We start from the raw sequence: 14,677 nt of genomic DNA on the forward strand, positions 1-14,677 counted from the left end.
TAGACAGGCCTCTAAAGACAGTAATGGTAAATAAAACACAAGTGCCTGTACCTCTGTTGAAAGCCCTGTGTGCTGGCCTCTGTGGGCCATGGTATATTGGCTCTGTCCTCCAGCTTTGCCAGACTCCCGAGTAGCAGCTCCTTCCGTCCCCTAAAGGAACTCCACATGGTCGCTAGTGCCTCTGCTTCACTCTGCTTTGTCCCAATGCTCCTCTGAAGCACCTGCACGCTCAACGCAACATCATCCACCAGCCCTCTGCAGGACGTTCTTTCCTCCTCTGCCCCTTGTAAATGAAAGTGTGCCTTGTTTAGGATGATATCCAGGCTAATGGCATGCACCTCTAGAGATGCTAACTCCTTGGCAAGGTCCCCCAGTTCCTGATTTATGTCCCTGACTTTGGAGTCATCCCAGCTCTCTCTTCCTTCAACCTCTTCCTGGAATGTCTGTAAAGAGGTTCTGGTTTTATTATAAGTCTTACAGAAGTCTTTTAGTTTGAGTAGTGCTTCATCTCGATGCTCTACTAAACTCTCTGCTTCACTAAAGTGTTGAAGGCAGTCCTCCTTCCTGGTCTGGAGGTGCTGCAGGTCTTTTGGGGATATAGACGGGCTGAGGGCATCTAGATGTGTCTGTAAAGACTCCAAGAACTTTCCTTGTGTCTGAAGGGACGTCTTGTCCTCCTTTAGACCATTGGAGAAACCAGATAATTATATATATTTTCAATTAAGACATTATTAAAAGAATGATGATTGGATGATAGAATGTAATGACATATTGTACCTTGGTTTTTGATTCAGCAGACTGGAGATCAATGATGCTGACTTTGCATGTGCTTTGAATGTGCCTGAGGAAGTTCTCAGTCCACTGAGTCAGATCAAGCGAGACCTGACTGAACTGCTCCAACTGAGCAAGATGGGACTGAAATTCCTGAATCCTGAAAATACAAGATTAAAGGTCAACACCTACTCATCAAGGTAAAGGTACATTGTAACTTTATTTTGTTCAAAATGAACAAAATTTATGAGCGAGTACATCATGAATCCATCTTACAAGCTGTGTTTTTGTCTTACCCTGAATCTGGTACGGTATATGGTACGGCTATATAGTGTTTATATTCAGACTATTTTAGATCAAGCGGGATGACAACTGCTGCAAAATAGCTCAGTACCTGTGTGACTCATCATATAGCCTACATAAACAGAGAAAAGTGGCTTGGGCTTCAATGTTCTTCCTCAAGATGTGTGCATTTGTATTTATTAACAGCTAGAGTGTCAAAAGTTACACATATATTTGTCCAGTCAGTAACACTGACACAGCAAATATGCAAATAAGGCCTTTAACCCGGGGTTTAGGAATGTGCAGTGTGAGACGACAGCTTATGAATACACAGGATTAACTGTTAACCCTGGGTATAGTATGAGCAGTGTGAAACATGAAATCAAGATAACGCAGGATTCCATTTTCCCGGGATTTAGAATGACCCAGGGTATTCAAACTATTGCAAGTGTGAAAAGCCCTATAGTGTACCTTTAAATATTCAAGGAATACTTGTAATGCAAATGAAACAATGTAAAATATGCAGTGAAACATAATTCACACACAATTTTAATTAACACAATTAGACCTGCGAGATTTGTTTCTTAAAAAAATCGTACCTTCCCCAAACCTTTGAACGGTAGTGTAACGTGAACCATGATTTACTACTTACTAATGCTAGTCAGAGGCAGGTGCTATGGGAAGCATTCCAATTCTAGGCTAATTTTGATTGCATAAAAGTTTGTATATGCCCCTTAGTACAAGATTAGTCATTAATATTTTTAGAAAATGTTCTGGGAGAGAAAGAGAACATTTTAAATGTGTATATTTTAGGAGCACATAAGGAAACAGATGACAAGGACAAAAATATAAATTATTATTACCTGAGTGGTATATTAGTACTGAGAGAACACCACCTCTCTTCCATGCTACAATGAAGATCTCTGAGCTCTGCAGTCCTTTCCTCTGACGCTGAGGAGTACAGAGACTCTGCTCGGGTCTCCAAACTTTCCAACAAAGACTCCTGAGAAGGAACTTCTGACTGCATGTCCTGATACATCATAAAAAAGATTTTATTGGTTCCTTGCCATTAAAGTCATAGTGTCCCGAATTGTTTTTGAGAGTTTTAAATGAGTGTTGCTAATTTAAACAATCAGCATTAAACATAAAGAACCATGGATGTGGAAAACGAAAACAGCCAAAATACCTTTCAGATTCGCACTCACCTGCAGCATCTGAAGCTGGCTCTGTAGCTTCACATTGTCTGTGGTCAGGTAGGGAGAATCTGAACTGCATAGATTTTCACACCTGTTCAACCAGGACTGCAGAAGTGAGAGATCTCTCTCACATCTAAAAAAGCAGACAGCCAAAACATTGTTTTTTTTAATATTACATTATTATTTTTAAGTAAGAAAAATCACTTTCATTGCAGTCAACACACATTATGTAACACATAAATCTGCAAACACATGCCTTTGCCACAGAGTCAACAGGTTCTCCAGTTTTGATTGTTTTTCAGTGGCTTGATGGGTATATAATTTGTGAGCTTGCTGAAGGTCAGCCACAGCTTTCTCCATCCGTCCCCCATCAGACAGCCTCCTCCAGCCCAGACTCAGAGACATTAGCCTGGGCCCGAGCTGCTGTAGACGCTGCACTACATCCTGAGAATGAAGGAAATAAATGTTACTCTAGCGGCCTCAAATGCCTTTTATATATTTTTAAAGTGAACAGTTAAGTGAAAATGTTAGCATATAGTCTTTAATAGGGGTTATGCGCAACAGCTTCCATGTTCTTCAGGTCTTTTGTATGTGCTTTGATAAATATAGAGCCATTTAATTTAAGATTTAAGGAGTGAGCAAAGATGAGCATAAATTGAGGTCTAAAAGTTTTTTATTTTCTTCTTCTCACAAACATCTTGATATTTAAATCGCATAAAACGGCAACATTAACACTCTTCTCATTGCGGATGCGGATGCAATGAGACCTGTTTTCCTGTTTGTTCATGTGACGTTCGGCATAAAGCCTACAGGGCCTCTTGTACTAATGGCCCTCTGGCTGATTTTGTGGATTATTTCATGCAGCCCTTCAAGTGTAAACAGTTTATCCTTTAATCCGGTCTGCAAATTGATTTTTACTTTCTGCATTTTGGTTTGGTCTTCGTTACTCCACAGTTCTCTTAAGGATTATTAAACAGCAGTCAATATATTTTTCCACAGGGCTTATTATAACAGCCCTAAAACATAAAAACAAAATTGAAGCTGTATTTTAGGAGACGACAACAAACAGAAATGCTGCAGCTAATCCAGTCACTTCATTTTAAATAAAATAAAGTAAAATGTAATATTTGAAATAAAATGTAATATTTATAAATATCACACTGCACATGTGAACTGATTTTTATTTATTTTAGTTGTTCTTCATTTAAATAACTTTTGATCATTACAATTGTGATGATTGTATACTGTATATACTGGTATGGTGGCCCCCAATTTGAGTTTTACACCCCTGGTCTAGATAATATACACAGTATGGTATGGAAATTGATTTATTTAGGTCTTTAAGTTGTCTGTTCCAAACAAACACATGTAATACTAACCATATGTTCATGGAGAGTTTTATATGTTCTTGATACTGATGTACAGGACGTAACTGGTGTGTTCAGTTTTTCCAGTAGTCCATTCAGCAAACCTTCAACCTAAGATGAGTGAAAACATTGAATAACACACACACACACACACACACACACACACACACACACACACACACACACACACACACACACACACACACACACACACACACACACACACACACACATTCAACATGACTTGAATAATATATCAGACCAGAGTAGCACAGAGAGCCATGTATATAGTGTTACCTCACTGAGATCTTGAGTAAATTGTTTCGTATTTCTCAAACTAGAGTGAAGGTCTGCCTCTCGTTGCTCCACGCTGTTCTTAAACTCTTCCCGGTATCTTTCAATCTGCATCAGACGTGATTTAAGTCGCCCTGCCTCATTCGGTGCAATGAAATGAATTAAAGATTGAAACTCTGTCTCCAATCGGCTAAAGATGTCCATCTTCTCCTCTAAGGCCTCCTTTAACATCTAAGAGGGAAAACAATGAGGAGACATAATTCACTGAGTGCTAAATGAAACCTATCATGTTGTCTGGTTAATTTGGTTATGTTTATTAAGTTACAGTCTTCTGATCCAGGTCATTATCTCTGTTTACCTCCACCGTGTGAATCTGCTCATCCAGGTTGGCAGAGGATCCGCCGAAAGCTTCAAGCTCCCTCTTACCATCACAGACCCAGGAGAAGAAAGCCTCAGACTCACGACTGAAACTTTGCCACCATCTGTGCATCATCTCCAGATCTGACACACTATTGGAACAGATACAAGCAGGAAAGAAACACCCATTGTGAAAAATAGTACCCCTGAAAAAAGTACTTATTATGGATATACTGTACTTTAAAAGAATATACTCTTTACAGAATGTACACTTAAGTGGCCTTTTATTTAATTAATATTATAGTATCTGAAAGTACAGTTTTTAAAAATTATAAACACTTTTAATATTTGAAGTACACTACAAATGCACCTTCAATACAATTAAACACACTTCTTTTTCACAAGGAACATAATTAAAGGAATTCACAAAGAAACCATTTTGATGGTATTTGCACACACACCATCTGCATCATTTTAGCACCCGATTCAATCAAGATTCAACTCAGGCAACATTGCAAAAATGTCCAAAAATGTTGTTGCATCTGGCAGGTCTCTAGCAACCTCAGTTGAGTGAGGTTGATGAAGATGCAGAAGACTATTGCAATCTGGCATCATACTCTTGAATTGTCTGTCATTTTCTCTATTTCAGTAAGGTTTACTTGCATTTACAGTAGGTTGCTACAAGAAATAAGGTGCATAATGTGAATTGTACAGTAAATACAGGCAAATTGACTTAAAGCTGTCTTACATTTTCCTGAGGCTGGCTTGTATCTCCTGCAGTCTTTCTTTTGTTGACTGGGCCTGATCCTGTAGTAAAGACTGATTGTGAGAACCAAGTTTAATATCTGCTGCCTTCTTCACCAGGGACTCAGCTCGTACAGCAAATGTGTTACCCTGCTCATGAAGCTCCTAAACAAACACACACAGATATGAGTATTATTCTCAGTCCAAAGTTCAATAAACATTTAACTACTATATTTTTGTCTTTGCTCTCACTTTAACATTTTTCATTTCAGTCTTGAGGTTGTCCAGGCTGCTGAAGATAAGCTCCCTCTGCAGGACAGGACTGACAAGACACACAAACTGCCAGATGGCCTCTCTCTCCAAATCAAACTCTTGCCATGCATTCACAGTGACCTGAAGAGCAATGAGAATGACACATTACCAACTGCAAGTTAATTAAGTGATTGCATTTCTTTCTGATTATTCATGTTGCATTACAGGGTTACACTTTATGCACAAAACGTAAGTGTACACAATGTTTGACTTCTGGAAACAAGTTCGGGCATCTGAAGAGAGGGGCATTCTAAGGTCTTGAGGCCCACAATTGTCCACAACAATATTAAAAGTCCAGTGTTGGGAAAAGATACTTTCAAAAGTAACATGTTACAATATTGCGCTACTCCCTAAAAAAGTAACTAATTGCATTACTTAATTACTTTTTATGGAAAGTAATGTGTTACGTTACTTTTGTGTTACTTTTGTGTTACTTTTTCTAACCTGGGCTGGTTAGAAAATGTAAAGGCCCTTTTATTTCAAAAGTGAAAGGAAAAAGGCTCAGGCTGAAGGAAATTCACGCCTGTACAGTAGAGGGCTTTCAAAATATTACAAAATATGAAACACAAAAAACGTATTAGTATTGTTGAATTGGATCAGGTCAGACACTGGTTAATAAAGTGAGATTAAATACATAAAGTATATTTGTGCAATTTAACATTTAATTATAGCAGGTTTGCTTAATATTCTGAGTTTGCATTTCAATGTTTTTATTTTCAGGAATACTGAATCTGTTTTTGAGTAAGTGAGATGAGTAAATGCATGCTCACATTTAGTCTACAACTACAATAACCGTCATGTTTACACAGCGCACACAACACCTCTGCACTTACTCCTTACTCCAAAAAATTAATTCAAATATTTTGTTGTAAATTTAAAAGTAATGCGTTACTTCACTAGTTGGAAAAAGTAATCTGATTATGTAACTCGAGTTAATTAACTGAAATTGATTGAGAGTCAAGTCTAAAATGAGGAGTGCTATTTATTGCATCACTGAAAGTCAGCCATTTATGAGGTTTAATAACAGTTAGGATCCTGCCTATGATCTAACATATGGAGATCTTTCTGAACGATTTTTTTACAGACACTTTAATAAACTGAATTACAACATGGAATATGTGTAAATATCATTTGACTGAAAGTGTTACCTGCAGGTGTTTCTCCTGAGCTGCCCAGTCTTCTTTACCTTGAGATCTCACATCCGTCTCTTTTGCTTCCTGTGTCTTCAGATTGTGCTGAGTACACACCATGACAGGGTGACAGAGAGGAAAGAAAAAGGGAAAAATAGAAGGGAGGGGAAGAAATGAAATAAATGATCCTGAGATTCACCCCTTGGAATATTATGCATGAGAAAGAATCACTTATTCACAGCAATCAGATTAGCAAATAAAATCAACACGATTCATCACGTCTATTGCATTATATGTGTCAACAAAAATGAATTCTACAGTCCCTACCTGATGAATGAGGAGCAGCTGTTTGGCTTCGGTTATGTTCTCTGCGTTCAGTATTCTTCTGTGCCCCTGTGCCTGAATCACCTCCTCCTCCTCCTCCTTCACTTCATCTCCAGTCTTTTTGTGCCCTTCATTGGCCACTGCAACAGGAAAATCCTGAGAAAACAGTAAAAGAGTTTAAACATGCAAAATGTTAAACTGTAACACCACAGATATCTGTACAATAAAAAGTTCCTGCAGATGATATGTAAATATGCACATGGAGAATTTTATGCAGACATTTTCTTTCTAAAGAAAACATGGCACCTGACATTTTCAATAGTACACCTTGCATTAAACCTAGCAGACATGAGGACCACTCTTCACCTCAGACAGAGACAGCAGCAGAGCAGAAAACTGTTGTGAGAGTTTATCAAGAGCAGCCCTCTGTGTGTGAACCTCACTCTCCGGACTTATCTCCTCCAGCACAGCGAGTCGAGCTTTGAGCCAGTCCAGAGTCTCGCCCTGAGCCTTTACCGCCCGACGCTGCATCTGCAAAGGGAGGCAGAGGGAGGTCAGCTGAAGTCACATAACAGACAAAGGTCTGAACACACATTCAGTATACAGTATGCAGATGAGCATAAGTCACATAGATTTGGGGTGAGCTCACCTGGAGAGAAGAGATTTCAGCACCACTTTGCATTTCCTGCTGGGAGAGAAGCCATCCAGACAGCTCACTGAACCTGGAGCACAGCACAAAAAACAAAAACATAGAAAAAGAAATTCTTACACAACCTGCACACATATTGTCTCTTGTCAAAAAGAAATGTGCTGAACAGTATTGAATGTGTACTTAAAAGCATATTTAAAAAAACTGTACTTGCAGATATTATATTTATTATATAAAAGGCCATTTAAGAGAGTACCCTTTTATCGCTTTGTCACAAGTGACATTTGTAATGTCAAATTAAACGTTTTACTTTGAAGTACATTTTAAATCATTGTTTTAAAGAATTTTGTCGAGCTTTAAATAAGCACACTTTTGATGTGCTGACTAACATGCTAAAGCAAATGTAATTTACTTTCCTATCATTTTAAATTTAGTGTGTTTTTCAATGTTACATTTAAATGTTTAAAGTTAATATATTTTAAATGTACTTAATTGCAACTTCATCATTACAAATGTGTAATTACAAATTCACATTCTGAAGTACACTTTAACCATATTTTGACAGTATAAGTAATTATGAAATTAATTATGTAATTCTACTTAAAGGCAGGGTAGGTAGGTTTTTTAAAAAAAAACCTTTTTCCCAAATTTGTTTAAACGGTCTTTATATACCAATACATAATTAAAATGTAAGTACTCTGAAAAGGAGAGTATAAAAATCGAGTGTCTGTGGTCCTCGCAGGGCTGCAATAAACACAGCTACTTATTTCCATTCGGAACGAATGAAATGATTGGCTGGGCGACTGTCACTCTCCCTCGCTACCATGGCTACCACCCCTGCTGCTACAGGAGCTGCCCACATGCGCGCACCCGTTTGACTCGAGGAGGGGAAGAAGCATGGAGAGAGGCACGGAAGCTAGGAAGAATCACAATTATGGCAGAGAAAGAGCAGTCAAAATTCCCAGTACCTGCATATACAGTCAGCGAAGGTAATGGGAAAACGTGTATCAATGCAACCTGTTTTTAGCTTTGCCTTATGTTACTAGCTCGTTACCGAATCAAACTCAATATATTTTAAACTTTACCAGTATCGATATGCTAGCTTGATAGTGAGTACTAACAGCCATGTTAGTTGTTTATATTCATAATGATAAAGTTAGGTATTTTATTACATGTGATTCTGACATGATGTCACTACATGCACTGCTCCTCTCCGCTCGGCGCTGGCAAACGCGTCTGTGGCAAGGGGGGCGTGATCTAGCGAAGTCTGTGACGGGAGAGAGGATCGGGAGACAGGTGCGGCGTAAGTGGGTCAAGTGCAAATGACAAACACCTGTGTCTTGTTTCAGTGATTGGTGTGGAGAGATCGCACATAAGGGACGGGGAAACCTCATTCATGGAGAGAGACACGCGGAGATCTGTGGGCTGATAGTGATAGTGAGAGTGCGAGTGCGGGAAGCGCGAGGACGCGATCGCTGATTACATTGGACTTTGGACTTTGCTCTTTGCTGCTACAGCGCTGTGCGCGAGACTTTTTGTCGTTGTTTTTTTTTTTTTTTCATTTATAAATAAACACGCCCACAGCTCCGCAAGATGACCCTGTCCTCTTCCTTCCTTGAATTTGAATTTGAATTTTGTTACAGCGTCCTCCAGCTGAGCGGTAGGCATCGCGCGTTCATGTGTTTTGGGGGCGTGGCTTTGGAAGGAGCCCAGAAGGGAGGGGGTGGGAGTGAATGGAATAAGTAGCTGTGTTTATTGCAGTACTTACATTTTAATTATGTTTTGGTATATAAAGACAGTTTAAACAAATTTGGGAAAAAGTTTTTTCGAAAAAACCTGCCTACCCTGCCTTTAAGTAGGTAAAAAAAGGTTTAAAAAAAATTTCAGCAAATTAGATTTCAGCATATCATTTCAAGTTATAATACATTTTAATTTAATTGCATTCAAAGTGTTCCAAACCTTTACATTCAGTTTGCATTTAAGCATATTCAATTTATGCTAAAGTGTACTTCTTTTTCACACAGGGTGTTTTGGATGTTGATGTGCTGTGTCCCTACCAGGCTTCTTAACTACCGGTAGCTTAGCTTAACTCATTTTTCTTATTCAACTAGCCTTATCAGAAAGACTTGGCCGTTAAACAAGCCTAACCAGTTTTCAGAGTTCCCATACATTTTACTTGCCTGGTTCTACCAGACTCTCGTACATTTCATTTGTACAGAGAGTCTGGCCTCTCTCCATTGAGAAACGTTTACTTCCTTGTAGGCGGGTTCTCTGTTAAAGTTCAAAACTATTGGATCTGGCCAGAGTCACTCAGGATCTGCCATAGCCAATCGCTAACGTGTGGTCGTGACGTATGTCACGCGCCGAAACCGGCCGGAAACAACAAGTCCGAATGATCAGAGGATTATGTTTAGAATAAGATGTCTGTCAACGAGCTGCAGGTTTTGTTCATCGAATTTAAGAGTTCAAGGAACAATTGTAAATTCTAAATGTATATTTGACACTAAGGACAGTGATGTATTCAGTCAACTGTCGAAGCTGGGTCTAATCATTAACAATACGCCGCTGAGGTCGTTTCGGATCTGCCGCAAATGCTGTACAGTGATCACCAGTCTACTACCAGCAAACATTGTTCTTGCTCCGGCTTTAACTTCTGTATATTCGGCAGTTTTGCAAAAACGGACCGAATAGCTTTTCTCACGTCTTTCTCCGCTGCCATTACTGAACTCCAACTCAAACTGATGCACTACATCAACGTCATCGTTCTCAGCCACTCCCTCTGTTCGCTGATTGGTCCTACAAAAAATTGATTTCTGGAAACCTAAGAATATACAGCAGTCCCAGACGTAGTACTGAAGGAAAATGACATTGAGCGGAAGTGCGTAGGAGGGCGCAGCCAGGCTAACATTTTACACCATTCTAGGAGAAAATATGTTGAAAATCATAGCATTGACAGAATTTGTCCAGTAATGTGTCTCATTTTGCATCTCACCTGGCATGCCACTCTCTCCATTTATCCATGTGCTGTTGTAGTTTCAAGTGCGTTCGCTCTATTAAACCCCTGACCTCTGAAAGATGATCTCTGGTTTGCTCCAGTGTTTGATAACCTTGGTCATTTTCTGGAAGATCCTGACAGAGATGCTCCATTGTCTTTAGTCGCTTCTCACAAGCAGAAAGTGTGTTTTTATGTCTGAAAAAGGCCTATAAAGATACATAAATAGATTGAATAGATAATTCTCAGGTTATGAGAATTGCATGATCTTTTTTTTATCGGCTCTATCTCACCCTGTGTTCTTTGATCGTTCTTTCACTGCCGGCTGTGAGCAGGGCTTTGTCCTCCCTTTTCAGCTCTATCTTACACTCCTGTAATGTGGTCATCACCAAACGCCTCTCTGTTTCCACCCGGAGTCTGAGCAGATGGAATGGAGCCTCGGCTTGAATGTCCTGGGAGGAAGAAAATGCATCGAGATGAATCCTTTACACTGTAAAAAAATATTTTCATGATTTGTTGTCACAACTTTTCATCTTTTGTCAATTCAACTTAGATAATTAATGTCGTTTAGATAACACAATATTTTGAGTTTCTATTTATTAAAGGAGTCATGACCTGCAATTTTCACTTTTCCACGAGAATCAATGTATGTTATGATTGCCTAACGATTATACACTGGCCGGGAAGCCGATATTTAAAAGTGAAGCGTTCGTTTACCCCAGGGTTCATAAACCAGCGCGCGTGCACGCGCACTCAAATACAAGATTTTGATTTCAGCCCCGACAGATATACCATATATGGACACCGCAGACCTGCCGCAGGAAGTGCGCCCTGGCGCCCCTCCTCCCCTCATATTCAGTCGAGAAAGAAGCAGAAACGTAGTGCACACTGAGTTGCTCTGTTGTTGACTGCCAGAATCAACATGTAAATGTGTTTTCTCTCCCAAGAACGGACCAAGCTGTCAGGGACCAGTGGATTAAATTCATTTTTAATGACGCGGTTCCTACAACCCTTCCCACTGGCTTAACGTTATGTGTCTGTGCTAACTAAACATTTTACGCCGGAATCCTTCACAAATTTGAGGCAATATCAGGCGAAGTTGGCATCGAAGCTCGGGAAAAAGGGGCCATTTTCAACAATCAGACACTTGCCTGCAATTGAAACAGTAAGAATGTGTTTTTATTGCTCTACTCTGTGTAACAAACAGCAGCTAACTGCTAATGCGGCTATTGTATGCTAGTGGGAGTAACTTATTAGCTTCGAGGTAAACATGGGGAATGGCTGCTAACGTTACTTTGCAAACAACAAATGACTGAGATCATCATGAATTCGGCTATTGTATATTGATTGCCTAACGCTTATATATGAGGCGCCGTCTAGTTTGTGTGTGTGTGTGCTGTGCTCGCGTCTCATATGAGTATGTGCGCGAGTTTGTGTGTGTGTGCTCGCGTCTCATATGAGTATGTGCGTGGAGAGTTCATATACATGTATGTGTGACTACTTAGTATGTATGCAAGCGTGTTTCATATATGTGTGCGTGAATGAAGTTTGATTTAAGCCCTAAACGGCGCCTCATACTTATACACTGGCCGGGAAGCCGGTCGCAGCCAGGTCGGGTTCATTCATAATTTGCGCCATGATGTCATTTTGTAATGATATGCTAAAGCGTCACCTGCGGTGTCAACCCCCTCCTTCCTGCCACCAATCAACGCGCCCCTCATTTGCATTATTAAAATGACTGTCCACGACAGCCAAAATATCGCATCAGATCTCGCGAGACAATAATACCTTCAGAAATAAGGGTCTGAGGAGCTCTGTGTTTATTTTTTTTCCACTTTTCTTTTTTAGAAGGGCCTGAAAGACTATAATACAGCAGTAGGTATCCAAGGTAATACTAGGTCATGACTCCTTTAAACCAATCTTAAAATTTTAGTTAATTGTATTAACTTAAAAATTGTATTTCAATGAACTCAAAATTAAGGCAACCAGGTGACTTACTTTTTTAATTAAACCAACAATGTTTTTTTTGTTTTTTTACAGTGTAGCTTCCTGTTCCTGTTAACTTGTTAACCATTTTTGATCTTCCAACTGACCTTCCATTGCTTGTGCAGTCTTCTGACCGTCTCTCGCAGACTCCGTTGTTCTTCCTCGGAGATGATATCAGTGAGGTCATCACAAGCCTTTAAATAAGCACTTAAAATGTGCTGGTCTAGTCGCCCAAAGAACTCCTGAGCAAACAATTACACACTTAATTAGAAGAACAGGACAAGATAAATATGTTTGAAGGGTTCGCCGATTAAGCCATCAATGACGTACATTGTGTTTGCGGAACAGCTCATCTGGGTCTCCCCTTTCCTTTAAACAGGCTTGGCCCACACGCAGCGCCTTCTCCAGGTCAGCACGAGACTCCTCAAACCTCCGCATGAGGTTGCCGTTAGTCTCTGCCACCTGCCTCCACTCCAAAGCCTCCTGCATTAAAGCCTGATCAGAGCAGAACACTGTCAGAACAGCTCTAGTTATATCGAATAGTCATTTTGTCTTCTGTGGAACACAAGCAAGAGTTAGAGAAGAGATGCAGCAGAGGAGAAGATTTTTTTGAAGACTGACTTCAATTTTGTATTGCTCCAGAAGACTTTTTGGACAATTTTTATGGTGCTTTTATTTTGTACAAGTCAGTGTTCATTGTGTTGTAAGGGGAAAATGTTCCAAATTCCTTGACAATCATATTGAGAAATACAAAAAACACTTTTGTACAAACGTATGTAAAAAGTGCAATTTGCAGGTGTCAAAGCCAGCATTATTATTCTGATAATTTCTTAAAAAAAAAAAAAAAAAAAAAAAAAAAAAATACCAGTCAAAAGTTTGGGGTCTTTAAGATTTTTTTCATATCTTAGGCTCACTTTTACTTGATCAAAAATACAGTAAAACAGTAAAATAACTGGTTTCTATGTTAATATAAATTAGGGCTGTCAAACAATTAATCGCGATTAATCGCATCCAAAATAAAAGTTTGTTTTTACATAATATATGTGTGTGTACGGTGTATAATTATTTTCTATATATAAATACACACACATGCATGTATATATTTAAGAAATATATGCATGTATATACTGTGTATATATATTTATATTATATATAATTTATATTATATATAAATATTTTATATATAAATAACACATTTTCTTAAATATATATATGCATGTGTGTGTATTTATATATAGAAAATAATTATACTCCGTACACAGACATAAATTATGTAAACACAAACTTTTATTTTGGATGCGATTAATCGCGATTAATCATTTGACAGCCCTAATATAAATATATTATATTTTAAAATGTAATTTATTCCTGTGACTGTGAAAGGCTGAATTCTCAGCATCATTACTCCAGTCGTCTGTGTCGCATGATCCTTCAGAAATCATTCTAAAACGCTGATTTGGTGCTCAAGCTTCTTTTCACTTTTCTTGTCACTTTTAAACAACTTGCTGAATAATTTCTTTAAAAAAAACTTTCTAACCCCACTGTTTGAATGGTAATGTATGAAAGTTTTATTTCAGAGCTGTAATGTAGTCCGACCTGTGCTGTGGTCTGAATCTCCGTCACTCTGTTCTGCAGAAGAGACATGTCAAAATTGTGCAGGGATTTTGCACAGCACAGCGCCCTCTGTAGAGACAGGTAACTGCGCTCCATCGCACAAACACAACGCTTACAGGTCTGCTGCTGTGTTTGTAGCTCCTACAGAAAAATGTATAAAACATCAATTAACACAAACAATTACTCTGTAGTTGAAACAGATACAACCAGGTTTATTGAATTCTTGTGGGATTACAAAAGACAGCCACTTATTATTTGTCACATCATTACTGTTTCTCCACACTGAGACCACACTTCATGGTCTGATAATCTTTTCCTCCCAGTGGTCTGTACTGACCTGACACATTTCCTGGTTGTGTTGCTGGGTGATGATGTGTCCAGCGTGCTCCGCTGTCTGGTAGAAAGCTGAGATTTGTTTCTCTAGCTCTTCTAACAGAGGAAATAGAGCCTGGCACTCCCTCGAAATTAAAGGACACTTTTCTTTCAGCTGTAAGGATACAAACAAACAATTACATACTTTATTCCCAGACATATGTCATATGAAAACTATATGATATAACTTATATCATTCCAAACTTATCTAGTCTTTTTTTTATTTTGCAGAACACAGAGGCTGACATTTTATAATGTAAGTGAATGGTGACCAGAGGCTGTCAGGA

The 14,677-nt window shown here is 38.9% G+C and overlaps 1 protein-coding gene across 1 annotated transcript in view; it reads right to left on the bottom strand.

The window, feature by feature from the left end:
* The window catches only part of syne1a (spectrin repeat containing, nuclear envelope 1a), a 124,471-nt gene that overhangs the window by 84,355 nt on the left and 25,439 nt on the right, over positions 1–14,677 (bottom strand). Inside the window, exons 21-40 of the mRNA XM_079887687.1 lie at positions 14,356–14,505; positions 14,001–14,159; positions 12,735–12,899; positions 12,512–12,646; positions 10,712–10,870; positions 10,419–10,627; positions 7,427–7,499; positions 7,144–7,308; positions 6,781–6,933; positions 6,472–6,558; positions 5,264–5,404; positions 5,016–5,176; positions 4,269–4,419; positions 3,914–4,141; positions 3,629–3,727; positions 2,506–2,693; positions 2,259–2,382; positions 1,917–2,083; positions 778–931; positions 52–677 (exon numbers count right to left, since the gene is read on the bottom strand). Of these exons, the coding sequence (XP_079743813.1) occupies positions 52–677; positions 778–931; positions 1,917–2,083; positions 2,259–2,382; positions 2,506–2,693; positions 3,629–3,727; positions 3,914–4,141; positions 4,269–4,419; positions 5,016–5,176; positions 5,264–5,404; positions 6,472–6,558; positions 6,781–6,933; positions 7,144–7,308; positions 7,427–7,499; positions 10,419–10,627; positions 10,712–10,870; positions 12,512–12,646; positions 12,735–12,899; positions 14,001–14,159; positions 14,356–14,505 (3,494 nt within the window). The remainder of the gene's footprint in view (positions 1–51; positions 678–777; positions 932–1,916; positions 2,084–2,258; positions 2,383–2,505; positions 2,694–3,628; positions 3,728–3,913; positions 4,142–4,268; positions 4,420–5,015; positions 5,177–5,263; positions 5,405–6,471; positions 6,559–6,780; positions 6,934–7,143; positions 7,309–7,426; positions 7,500–10,418; positions 10,628–10,711; positions 10,871–12,511; positions 12,647–12,734; positions 12,900–14,000; positions 14,160–14,355; positions 14,506–14,677) is intronic.

The sequence above is a fragment of the Squalius cephalus genome (assembly GCF_949319135.1).
Source record: "Squalius cephalus genome assembly, chromosome: 12".
Classification (NCBI taxonomy): domain Eukaryota; kingdom Metazoa; phylum Chordata; class Actinopteri; order Cypriniformes; family Leuciscidae; genus Squalius; species Squalius cephalus.